The 14,134-nt window shown below is 38.0% G+C and overlaps 1 protein-coding gene across 2 annotated transcripts; it reads right to left on the reverse strand.

Annotated features, from left to right (window-relative positions):
• Positions 1-11,072: 11,072 nt before the first annotated feature.
• On the reverse strand, positions 11,073-13,220 carry LOC145166134 (protein ULTRAPETALA 1-like). Of its 2 annotated transcripts, XM_079085067.1 has the most exons (4): positions 12,966-13,220; positions 12,592-12,868; positions 11,532-11,856; positions 11,073-11,448 (listed from the first exon to the last, which is right to left on the reverse strand). In XM_079085067.1, exons 2-4 carry the CDS (start codon positions 12,812-12,814, stop codon positions 11,274-11,276), a joined length of 723 nt encoding a protein of 240 aa, XP_078941193.1. In that variant the 5' UTR covers positions 12,815-12,868; positions 12,966-13,220; the 3' UTR covers positions 11,073-11,273. The 2 variants fall into 2 exon arrangements, with proteins under 2 accessions (XP_078941193.1, XP_078941192.1); XM_079085066.1 differs by having other exon boundaries at positions 12,592-13,218.
• Between the last annotated feature and the right edge of the window lie 914 nt (positions 13,221-14,134).

Genomic DNA, 14,134 nt, shown 5'->3' on the forward strand with positions numbered 1-14,134 from the left:
AAATCCTCACTGATCTCAGTGACAAGATTTTTCGAACCTTCGTATCATTTCCTGCGCAAGAAGTTAAGGACCTCGAGAGCATCTCCGAAGTCTGCAAATTTCCCGATGTCATCCCCAAAGACATTCCAGGGATTCCTCCCAAACATCAAGTTGAATCTTATATCGCCTTGATTCCCGGAGCTATTCTTATAACTAACCTTCCATCGTATCTGGAGCCGAAGAAATGGGAGAGTTACTCAGCCAGCCCGACGAGCTGAGCAACCAAGAGTTCTTAAACTTATAGTATGCAAACCTTGTTGTGCTCAAATCTTTTCTATTCTTTGCTAAGACCACATCATGGGGATGAGAGTCGAATCAATGAAAGTCGAATAACAAAACGGGGAAAAATCTCAATGCATAGATAAACATTTGGGATATATCCAGAGGCAACCATTGTTGCTCACAAGCTTCTTTTCTTGTCATATAGCAGAATCATGCCTCCGAAAGAACGTACCCAACCCACCAGTAAGACACCAGTCCTTCAGATGGACTCAGCTACGTTCCAAGCTACTGTCACAGCAGCCGTAGCAGCTGCCCTAGCTGTTCTTAACGCCAACAACACAAATGCGGGTGGAAGTGTTAATGGCAATCCGAATCTGGGTGTTAACCGATCTCAACAACAAGTGCCTACTAGAAAGGACACACCTGATCACCAACCTAACATCCTGAAACGAAAGTTCGAAGGAAGTTGTTCAACCCAAGGACCTACTGAGAGACAACGAATTGGGACAGCCAGTACCCCAGTCATCCCTGCTGTTCCAACACCAACCATACCCTACTGTGGAAATCTCCCGCACTGCAGCAAATGCAACTACCATCATCATGGAGTCTGTCGAGTGCTGCATTGCACCAGATGCAACAGGAAGAGGCACACGTCCCGCAGCTGCAGGACCCTAGTCAAGTTCGTCACTCTAAATACCAATGTTGGGGCTAGTCCAACCTGTTACCTTTGTGGTAATGTAGGACATTTCGAAAGAAGTTGTCCAAGGGCTAAGGACGGCAAGGAAGCTCGCTTCACGAAGACCCCGACTCAACAGATCACTTCCACTACCGATGCTAGCATAGTTCAAGTGTGCTGCACATGTGGAGAAATGGAACATTTCAAAAGAGACTGCCCAACAGGGAAGAACAATGAGGATACGGGAGAAGTCTAACCTCAGGGAATGAGGAAGCATCAAAGAAACCGTTGTTTATTGGTATGTTTTCGAAAACCTCAATAATTATTCATAATCGTGATTTCTTTCCCGTCTAAATTAAATCACAACTTACTTTTAAAAGTTGATGCCCTAATGGGTAAATTACGGTAGCCTAGTGTATACATTGGAGTCAGTTGTGTTTATACATGGCTTGTGTACACCAAACGATCATAGAGGGATCTAGTAGGAACCAATCCATCAAGAGTTCATAGTTTCAAAACATCCGGACCCTCGTATTAGTAGTACCCACCAAGTTCAAATCAAACACAGGAAACTCCCGAGACATTCATCTAGGACACCAATGTGTTAGCAAAACGATCCTCCCAGATTAACTTAACGCGCGATTCTACGACACCATCCTGTCTAGCTCGACTGAGTCTATGTTATACCAAACCCTTTTGTCTTAAATCGTTCGATCGCGAAACTCCCGTCGCTCGTGACGACAACTAGATGCGAACTTCGAAAAATTCATGTCTCTTCGAAACCCGAAAGTATTCATACGAAGAGTATCATCCACAAAGAGAAGGACAAAGTAAGGGAACTATCCGAACAATTGGAAATACGTCCTGGGACACTCATCTACCCTTAATTGAACTTTCTTGCAATGACGGTGACCTCCCCAGTATCAAGGTTGCACTGGTCGAAGCCCTCTATATTCGTAAGTACAGATCCCCTATGTGCTGGGCTGATATGGGCGACACGCAAATAGACAAGAGTCAAGTCCCCGAAAACACTCTCACGAGTCCTGAGATCATCCGAGAGATGGCATAAAAGATCGTACGAAAGGGCTACGACCGATGAGAGACAAAAACCCTTGAAGTTCCAGATTGGGGGACGTGCAATTTTGCAAGTCTTATCCTTGGAAGGCATAATATGCTTCGGGAAGCATTGAAAGCTAAAATCAAGATACGTTGGACCGTCCAAGATCCTTGCTAGGATCAGTCCCGTAAGCATACAAACTCCAGTTACCCCGAGAACTCAACAAAGTCCATCCCACCTTCCTTGTGTCGAACCAAAACGAGTGTCCGTCCATTGAGACACCTACGATTTCCCCTCAACAACCTCGAGTTAGACGAGAGTCTACACTTGATGAGAGAATCATCCGAGCTCACGGATCGAGAAGTCAAGCGAACAAAATAACATCGCATCCCGATAGTGAAGGTTCGCTGGAATGCCAACCGGGAACTTGAATTCATTTAAGAACACAAGAATACAAGGAAACAGAGGTACCCCCATCATTCCCAAGTCCGTGAGTTACATCTTTATTCTTGAATTTCGGGACGAAATTCCCTCTAACGGGGGGGATGATGTGACAACCCAGAAACTCCAACATCACGCACTTAGTCAATTCAATCAAAGTTAAACGTGTTTTGTTGACTCCTTACACTGTTTGAGGGTTCGTTTAAGTGATCCTAAGCTTGAGTATGACCAAGGTTGAGTTTAGGAATGAGTCAGCAAGTAGTATACTGTCAAGACAGGGCCATACACACCCTTAGAGGGAGTGTACGGCCGTACACATGGGTGTGCGGCCGCACACACACCTCCTGGCAGCACACTCCCTTCTAGGCAGCACACCCACCCTATATAAAGGGTAGACCCCTTTCCTTTCATTCCTTTAACATCCTGGCAGCACACAACACCTTTTCTCTCAAGACTCTTCAACCGCAAACCCTCCGAAGGCTTCAAAAGCGTGAGTAATCCATCCCTTAGCTTGTTGTACTTGAAGAACCACTTCATCTAAGCCTTGATTCATCAAGTTTCATCATGTTCTTCATCCTTTGAAGGAGTGCGGCCGCACACCTTCATAAGGTTGGCCGCACACTCTTAAAACACCCTCCAAAGTGAGAGTTTGACTTCCATCTTCGAGTTAGACATGACCATAGCCTTGCTACACCTTGGAAATGGCATTTTTGGACATCTTTGTGTGGGGTGTACGACCGCACACACCTGTGTACGACCGTACACACACTTGTGCGGCAGCACACCCAAGTGTGTGACCACACACCTAAGTGTGCGACCACACACTCATCTTAGGACCACAAACACACTTCTAGGACCCCTAACTTGCACTACAATGGAGAATAGACCTAGGACACTTCATGGATTACAAGTATGGACCTTGAAACACCCCAAGAACACCTTCCATCATGAGTGTACGGCCGCACACCCCATTGGGCCGCACACCCATGGCCGTACACACCTTTAAGGTGGCCATACACTCCCCTGATGCAATCCTTTAAGGTTCTAACACTTAGTGCAAGTAGTCCCAAGTTCCTAGAGTGGTTCTCCATCATGATTAGTGATGAAATACCTTCATTTGACTCCTTTATGTGTCATTACATGTTAATTAGGATCAAATCGTGTTCAAGGCTTCACTTGAACATCCAGCATTCCGTATCGATCTTTCATTCAAATCGCCCGAGGTGAGTTCATACCTCTACATTTTCCGTGTTTTATTGTTTTCAGGGGGGAATACAATCCAAATTCAAAGTGTTTTATTAAGTTTTAAACTTATTAATGCAGTTCAATGATTTCCACATTTAATAACATATTCGGATATTCTATCTCTTTTTGTAATATGTTGAGCATAAGGGAAACCACTATTTTGGAAATTTAACTCCATAGTTTTCAGAAAGGTTTTTACAAAGCAACTCTAAAGCAACTCTAATAAACTATAACGGGTATAGTTTGGGATAACCCTCTAGGCATCTCTACTTAATCAGATTTCATAAATGAATATATAAAAACTATGGCAGATTTAGTTTATGTTATATATTTTCTCAGGAGTATAAAGTACCATTATTCAAGGATAATCATTGTTTTATACTGTTTCTCGCTAGTAAACTAGATTATACAGAATTGTGAGGCTCTACTTCAATACTGTACCCTTAGGTGTATAGTGATAAATGCTATCTCAGTATAACCAGAGTCTCCTGGAGGGAGAGCGTGACATTTGTGAATAGATCTATTCGGGACTGACAATCCCACACCAGAACTGCTAGCTACAGTTAGGCGGGCACGCCTGTGGCGAACAAATGTCATTTAGCTTAACGCCTGAAGAACGTTATAAAGGTCTCTCGGTCATATCAAGTATGGTTATACGACTCGCAAATAAGTATAAACTAACTTTGTTTACGGACTCTATTCTTCATTTGTTTTATTTTAAGTAATAAAACTACTTTTATATATGCTGATAGTAATCAAGGACTTCTAAACTGGCATCTCTACCTCTAGGACGGATAACATGTTTTCTAAAACTGATGGTTTATTTTCTACTAATAGACACTCTTTCAAGACCGCTTTTCATAAGAAAATACAGGATTTTCTTGAAGAACACTTTTCAAATGGATTCAAAGAACATTTTCTCACTAAAACTAAATGCTTATGAACTCATCAGCTTTATGCTCATATTCTTTCAAAACTGCTTGTATTCTCAGGGAATTAGTAAACAGGTACTTCCAGGAGTTCGGAGAAGACGAAGCGTTAGAGTCGCGTCTTTCTATTTTACTTTTGATATGAATAAAACTATGTATTAATCAATGTAAACCTTTTTCACATATGTATTCAATGTCTGGTTGTGTTTACTATGCTTGCTATGATACAATTGTTGTGATACTACGCATGACGTCAATCACCCCCGAACGTTTCCGTCGTTCCGGTTTGGGGGTGTGACACACACATCCTAACAAGCCTTCAAACGTCTTACTGAAAGTTATGCTAGTGTTTCCCGCTCAAGAATTATCTTACTAAAGTCTCGGCTAGCCAACAACCCTAAAGGTACAAGATCTATCACTGAATTCCTCCATGATATGAAAAACATAGCCGATGACTTAGCCCTAGCTCAAAGTCCAGTCGATGAAGAGGACTTAGTGGTCCATATACTAAGCCAATTAGGAGATGACTACAACAATATCACAGCTGCCCTCAAATTTCGTGATACTGCTATTACCTATCCAGATCTATTTGAAAAATTACCTGACCATGAGCGTACCCTAAAAGACACTTCTGCCTCCCTTGTTATCGCAACTGTCAACAATACACAGAAGTTCACAAATCGCTACTCCAACAAATCCAGCAATGATAATCGCTACTCACAGCGATTCAACAACAATCAAAATCAAACCACAGGGGCTCATTTCTCTCGTCCATCCAGTCAATACAGTGGTGGTAATTCTTACTCAAAAGGTAATCGAAATTCAAGCTATTGTCAATATTGCAATATCCCAGGTCATGAAACCAAAGACTGCAGGAAGCTAGCCCGTTTTCTCAGGGAAAACAACATCACTATTTCCAATTCAGCAAGTCCACTCGTGAATACCACTACTGCTGGACCAACTTTCTCAACCCCACCTTGGATGTTTGACACTGGCGCTTCACATCATGTAGCCTCCACACCTGCATCGTTTCACACCATCTCAGAATACGGAGGTCCCGATGAGATTGTGTTAGGCAATGGTAAAAGTCTTTCTATTTCTCACATTGGTTAATCTGCTCTTCCTACTACTTCTAAACCTCTAAACTAGCATGATATTTTATATGTTCCAAAACTCCGCAATAATCTTATTTCTGTTGCTAAATTGTGCAAATCTAACAATGTTTATGTGGAATTCTTTCCACACTTCTTCCTTGTTAAGGATCTTCGAACGGGCATCATACTCACGCGGGGAGTGAACATTCATGATGTCTATTATACATCTATCCAGTCACTTCGTAGTCTTCCAAGAGTTTGGGCATCACAAGCTCCTTGCATCACAAGTTTGGGCATCCATCTACTAAAGTTTTCAAGTATCTTCTTAGTCGTTTAGGATCCAGCTGTAATAAATTTTCTAATGTTTCTTTCCATTGTCATTCTTGTTCTATCAATAAAAGCCATAAATTGCCTTTTGGTGATAATTCCTTCAAAGTTTCAAAACCCCTTCAACTTATCTATTCAGATGTGTGCGGACCTGTACAACTTTCAAATGATGGCTATGCATATTATGCTACCTTTGTTGACTATTTTTCTCGCTATATTTGGTTGTACCCAATGAAAAAGAAGTCGGATGTTTCCATTCTGTTTCCCCAGTTCAAAACCTTAACCGAAAAATATTATCAAACACCCATTGTCTCCTTATTTACTGACAACGGGGGCGAGTTTATCAAGCTCTCCTCTTACCTGCAACAACACGGTATTTCTCACTTCACCACCCCACCACACACCCCTGAACAAAATGGGATTGCCGAAAGACGCCATCGCCACATAGTTGAAACTGTGCTCTCTCTTTTACACCATGCCAATCTCCCACTTCATTTTTGGAGTCATGCGTTTCAAACAGCAGCTCACCTCATAAATCGTTTGCCTACTCCCTTACTCAACTACCAATCACCCTATGAAAAAATTCACAATGCAGCCCCATCCTATACCAAAATCAAACCATTTGGATGCCTATGCTATCCATGGCTGCGACCTTACTCACCCTCTAAACTACACCCACGATCCACAAAATGCATTTTCCTTGGTTATTCTACATCTAAGTCGGCCTACAAATGCTATGATCCTACAACCCACAAACTATATCACTCAAGACATGTTGAGTTCATTGAGCATACTTACCCCTATCACATTGATTCAAAAACAACTTTACCCACAACTGATTCCCTTTGCTCACCATCACATACAGCCCCAACTACCTTTACCCTTGCCTCGGCTATCTCACCACCACTTTTCCCGCCACCAACAACTAGAACCCTTCCAGATATTGAACCAGCAGCTGCATCTCCTAAGATAATTCCACCCACTGCCCCATCCCAACAGCCCCCACCCTCACCCATACACACCGCACCTCAGTCTCCTACACAGCAACCAACCACCTCCTCATCAAATATTGATCCGCCTATTGTATCTGTCACACCTTACCCACAACGAAACCGAAAACGGAACTCAAAATACTTCAACAACAACCTCATAAATACTACCACCCTACATCCAATACCTACAGCCCTCGAACCTACTACCCATAATCAAGCTTCCAAAGACCCGAAATGGAGATCTGCAATGGACTCCGAGTTTAATGCACTCATTCAAAACAATACTTGGGAACTAGTTCCTGCCTCCACTCACACACCCATAGGCTGCAAATGGGTTTTTCGAATAAAACGCAATCCGGATGGCTCCATCTCTAAATACAAAGTCCGTCTCGTAGCCAAAGGTTTCTTACAGCAATATGGCAAGGATTATTTTGATAATTTCATCCCGATCACTAAACCTGTTACTATACGCACTGTTTTATCCATTGCTCTTTCCAACAATTGGCCGTTAAGACAATTAGATGTTAACAATGCATTTCTTCATGGTACACTTCATGAAGAAGTATTCATGACACAACCACCTGGCTACACTGATCCCCAATACCCTACTCATATTTGCAAACTCAAGAAATCCATCTATGGCTTAAAACAAGCCCCACGGGCTTGGTACATCGAACTTACCACTTTCTTAATTCAGTTTGGGTTTAAAAAATCGTTAGCTGATGCGTCACTGTTCATTTACCAAAATAAATCAATCACTTGCTACTTCATGGTCTACGTAGATGATATAGTACTCACCGGTAACCATTCCCACTTTCTCGATCACTTTATCACTTCTCTAAGCGCAAAGTTCTCTCTAAAAGATCTTGGTGCATTACATCACTTCCTTGGTGTCGAAGTTATTCCTACACCCACTGATTTGTTTCTCTCTCAACACCGACATATACAAGACATCCTTACTCAGTTTCACATGGAAGGTGCTAAGGAAGTCACCACTCCCCTTAGTGTCACTGAACCTTTATCCATCATTGATCAGTCCCCCATCGTAGATGCTACTCCGTATCGTAAACTTGTAGGGTCTCTTCAATATCTTGCATTCACACGTCCTGATATCTCCTTTGCTATCAATAAAATTTCCCAGTTCATGCATAATCCCCGTCAAACTCATTGGAAAGCACTCAAGCGTCTTCTGCGTTATCTTAAAGGCACCATTCACCACGGTCTTGTTCTCAGTCGAAACTTGTCTCTCACTCTCTCGGTATTTTCTGATTCTGATTGGGGAGGTGTTCACAGTGCAGGTAGATCAACAACTGCTTACTTACTTTATTTGGGTACTAACATTGTCTCATGGAAGTCAACAAAATAAAAATCAGTTTCTCGCTCATCAACGGAGGCCGAGTACAAAGCTCTTGCCAATGCCACTGCTGAACTCATATGGTTAAAGAATTTACTACAGGAACTGGGTATCACGCCTACAACTACTCCTACATTATTTTGCGACAACACTGGTGCTACTTATTTGTGTGCAAACCCTGTTTATCACTCCAGAATGAAACACATTGCTTTGGATTACCATTTTGTTAGGGAACAAATCTCTTCTGGTCTTCTCAAGGTTTTTCATGTCAACTCTCAAGATCAACTAGCGGATATGTTAACTAAGCCACTCACTCGTGCTCCATTCCTGCGAAACAGATCCAAGATTGGAGTCTCCGATGGATCCTCCATCTTGCGGGGGCGTATTAAGGATATACAGTCCGTGCCCATTAAACAACATCAACAGCAGCCCAATACATCAGCCTATGAGCAATCTGAAGATCCGATCCAAGGAGCTGATACAACACGTTTATAATTCACTTTGTATATTCAAATGTATAGTCAATTAGATTCTATATTTGTGCCTACAGAATCGCTCTCTTCCAGTTGTATAATATGTTGTAAATAGCCTATATAAGGCATATCCATTAATGAACAAATTAATTCATTCGATCATATAATTATTTCTCTATAATTATTATATTTAATTGGTTAAGATATAAATAGTTCACATGTGTAGTGGAGATCGTTAGAATTTGGTGGATAAGATGGAGAATGATTTGAGAATACTCAAAACTCTATATTGTGGTGCATGTATGCATATTGAACGATGAAGAAAAAGATATACATTTAGAAGATGCAAATATATATTTGCAGATCGACTCAAAGTCCTCCATATTTTTTTTCTTAAAACTTACACTTGTTAGAACATTAGGTGAAACAATAATCTTAGTTATTTGTATTTTCATATCAAAAGTTGATTGTTTTCTACAATGTATGTTACCTTTTAATTTTTATGCTATTAATAAAATTTGATTTTAGTGTAACGTGTAACTATATAAAAGAAATATACGATAATATGTCTGTTAAATATATAGTATGATTACTCACTAGATAAATAGATACTACATTAATATTTCAAACATAAAAAACATGTCTCAAATCTTATGTAAATTTTTTCGATGCTTTATATTCTCTATATTGTTTTAGTTTAGATGAACTTTTGACTATTTGTTTTAATAAATCAAAGTCTTATTTTAAGAATTTTTATTTTAAATAAGTCATATATAAAAAACTTGTCATTTTTTTAAAACCCGTCATACAAAATATGGTTTATCTCAAATATATATATATATATATATATATATATATATATATATATATATATATATATATATATATATATATATATATATATATATTATAAAACCAACCATGTTTTCACATCATTAAATTCACAATATGTATAAAGAATATCAAAATTTACACGTGTAAAAACACATGTTATAGATTAAACCTCTTATTTGAAAATTTTGTTGACAATAAAATCATGTCTAAAAATGTGTTGTTGATTAAAAAATCCTTTTTTAACATATGTCCTAATTTGTTTTATATAACTTTTATATATATATATATATATATATATATATATATATATATATATATATATATATATATATATATATATATATTCTTCTATATAACTTATATAGTAGGACGCATAACATGATCATTAATTATAAATATTAAAACTTCTACTATTTTTCGCTTTTTAAAGTTTTTGGATTTTGTATATATTGTTTGAAGATAATATGAAACAGGTTTTTTATATATATTCTATATGGTTTATGATTTATTTATCTTAAGATGCATTTAGAAGACAAATCTATCATTTGAAATATATATATATATTTTTTTACATCGGATTCATTAAAAATGAATTCATAATAATACGATATTTACATATGACATTTGTATCTTCATCAAGATGTTTTCCTTTTACTATAATAATTCATAGATATTATTAAATATTTTGTTTATATTGATTATATTATTGTGTTGAACATGTGATTATGTTTTTTGTTCGAAGTTTGTGATTTAAATATTATTATTGTTAGATAATATTCATTATGATGATCAAGTGATAATTAATTTCCTATTAAAATTATATCCAAAATTAATAGGTTCATATATAGTCTATAATTTTTCTTAGTCATATTAATTTAATCAAATGCAACAGACGAGTATACAGACGAGTATACGCACGCATGGTTGTAGAATAAAAGAGGGTTTCCAATGTAATAAAGTATTAAAACAAATACTTATTTTTGAGTGCTCATATTCCAAATTTCTATTTGTTCGAATGTGGAAATTTGAATTATAGCGGAGGCAAACCAATTATTTTACATCCATCTACCACCAACTGGCAATTTGTTAATGTCGACCGCATCAGGGAAAAAAAATCATAATTGTTAATAAATTGTTAACATAACATAAGAACTATATGTGCAATTTAGCCATATTTTTACCATTTTTGTGGTTTGACTTCGAATAGAAGGCTTATTTTAAACAACCATATGTTAAGTGCAAGCATTTTTAATAAATTCATATGTTTTTCCTCACCATGAATAACATCACTTATTCGGACATATAGCTTAATGTTTGTATTGCATTTTAGCAAGTATTATTAGATAACTTGCAACAAGAACACAAATAGTTATTGGCTATTAATCGAAGTGCAACAAAAAGTGAACATCTCAATTTTGGATTTCAAAGTGAATAACATTAAACGACATTAATTAGAGGGATTTGCCGAAATGCAAAATTTAAGTCTCATGCTAAAAACGAAGGGATAGTAATTAATGTCAACGACCAAGATCTCAATGCAATGAGACTGAATGATTAAAAATGATGATATGTTCCAGAAGGACACCTACGTTAAGCTTTTGCATTGCTTGTGAAGTCAATGCACGTCTGACAACAGCAGTCAGAAAAACGACAAGTAACACAACCAAAACAAACGCAGGATGTACAACCTCTGCATGTTGACGACACCAAACACCCTCTGTACACTCTTCGGCTTGCTCTTTCCTCTTCATCATCACATGTTATTCTGCAACACAGATAAAAATGGTGAAAAATTAAACGAGGATATAGGAGTAGTGAGGATGATGATGATAAAAGAGGCATATATACTTGTCAAATGGCATATCGGAGCACTTCCAGTTATTGTTGTTGATAAAAGCATCATGGTATGCCCGACATTCTGCTTTTGTCCGGAGATGAAATCGGCGGAGTTTATTGCATTGTGTGCATTTAAGAAACTCATCTCGGTGACAAACTCGTTGACCAGTTTGGGATTTGTTGACTGTTTTGGTCAACGCTTTGTTGTAATACTTGAGGAGTGAAGTCTTTGACAATGGCACCTTCTCTCCATCAACAATCACCCAAATGTTGTTCTTCCATTTTCTCGCAGTTTCCCTACCCGAATGTTTCTCAAATGCAGCTGGTGTCAGCTTGTCTGCAACATAAACAACAATCATACATATCTTACTGTTTAAACCATGAAATCTTGAGATTTGTGAATAAAAATTAGTAAAAAGAGAAGAAAAAACAATATTTGTATAAAGAAAGAAGATTATTTTACTACAACTAGATGCACAAATATCGTTATGAACGGATAACTAAATGAAATGACAATAATCAAGAATTCTCTAATCAGATTAACTTAAAAAGTGTGGAGCCTTGCTTGGGTGAAGGCATATTATACAAAATTAAAAAGAGAAAACAATAACTTTGATGTGGTCATGTGAAGAATGAAGATATATAGTGTAAGGTGAATCACAGAAAATGCACTTAAAACCAAATCTAAAAAATTGAACAAAAAGAACCCTTCTTCTCAACCTCACATAACAAAGACCATGTTACCTCACATCAACCTTAAGAAAGAACTCACAAAATGTAAGAAAATTTCCCAAAATTTATAACGAAACACCACTAGACAAACATAAAATAGAATGGTAAGTAGAGATAGATGTTAAGAACACTTAATGTGTTTGAAGTTTTGAACTAAAAATGGGCCAAAAGTTCATGGATGAGTATGATAAACTACAGTGAATCAGTGACCTATTCTTGATACATTTTGCTAAATATTGAATTTTTAGTATTCACCAGCTCCATTAAACAACACACACAGTCACTTTCACATGCAAATGGGTTGAAAGAAACAAAAGAAAACCGATAATAAAAGCGAGACCTTCTTGACAACCAGGGGTACAATCGCATCGGATTTCGAGATCGCCGCTAGCGAACACCCTAAGAGTGCCGACGGCGTCGCCGTAGCAGTGGCTAGTGCACCCGCACGTGACTTCCACGTGATCATCGCCGCCACGCTTGAACCCAGACATCTCTCTCACCTCCACCTCGCTAAACATCGTAGAACCATCGTCCACCACCGCTGCTTTCACACCATCCGCCATCTCTCCCTCTCTCTCCTTCTTGGTTATCCCACCAACACAAAACACACCTTTTATCTTTTACGATACGAATCAAACCGAATGTCAGTAAAAAATCAACAAGAATCAGACAGAATCCAAATGGGTATCTTACAACCAATTCTTGCAATATTACCTAGTACTCCTATGAGTATCCAGAAAATTACTACACTATGAAAAATGCAAATGTGTCTAGAGAGAGAAAGACCCAGAAGAAGAGAAGAACAGAGGACAGCGATTCAACAAGGACGCATCTCCAAGATCTGGCAGAGAAAATGTCGAAAAGGGTTGGATGTGGGAGATAGAAAGCAAAAGGGTTTTTTGCGAGTGCGTGTATTTTGCGTCTGTTTTCAGTGGGATGATGAAGGTAATTAATGTTGCCAGATCAAAGATTTTCCAAAATCATATCACCTACTGTTACAACATGTAATATATGCATTAAAAGTTGTACACTACTCAGGATTTGGAAAATTTATGGTTATCGGCAGAAATGAAATGAGCTGGCTAACAGGAAAAAAAACCGGAGCGGGGGGTAAAAGTGTAAATAAAGTTGTGTTGTGATGTCATATATATTGACCTTTTTCAAGGGTAAAGGTGTAAATTACTGTGCAATGCATGACATGACCTATGTCGATGATGCTGAACCCAATACCCTTTTGAGATTTTCATAATCTGGGTATTTGTACTTTGGGTTTTCCTTTCGAGAATTATTTTACATTTATAGGGCAGTGTAAAACTTTTGAATTTGTAACATGAGTATATTGTTAGGAAATATATGGGGATACAAGATTGGTTCTATTTTGATACATAAAAACGTCATTAAAAGTGTTCTATTTGAGTGCTTAAAAATATTAATAAATTACTATATATTTGTTCGTAGGTTTGTTAGGGTTACTCGTATCATTTGACATTACTTACTTTAGAAAATGTGTATTATTCGATAAATCAATAAAAAATGGTTTGATTCTCTAGTTTGTAGGGGTCATAAGGACACCGTTAACCTATCTTCTGTTTGTTGTGTAAAGGACAAAAAGAGTTGATGCACATGAAGATTGTCTAATATTGGAGCTTGACTTTAGGCAATGGCCATGAAATTCACATTATTAGGTAGGCGATCTTTGTTGAGGCAATGGACTTTTTTTAATGAATTGTCGATTATGAGTATGGTTGGGGAAATACTATCCACTCAAATATGAGATAGAATTTCACCAAACAATGGTATTCATAGCAGTGGCAAATCGGGTCATCGTGTCGTGTTTTTGTCTGACACGACACAACATGACAAAGTTTTATGTAACACGAACA

The sequence above is a fragment of the Lactuca virosa genome, chromosome 3, assembly GCF_052849685.1.
Source record: "Lactuca virosa cultivar CGN04683 chromosome 3, Lactuca_virosa_CGN04683_v6, whole genome shotgun sequence".
NCBI lineage: Eukaryota > Viridiplantae > Streptophyta > Magnoliopsida > Asterales > Asteraceae > Lactuca > Lactuca virosa.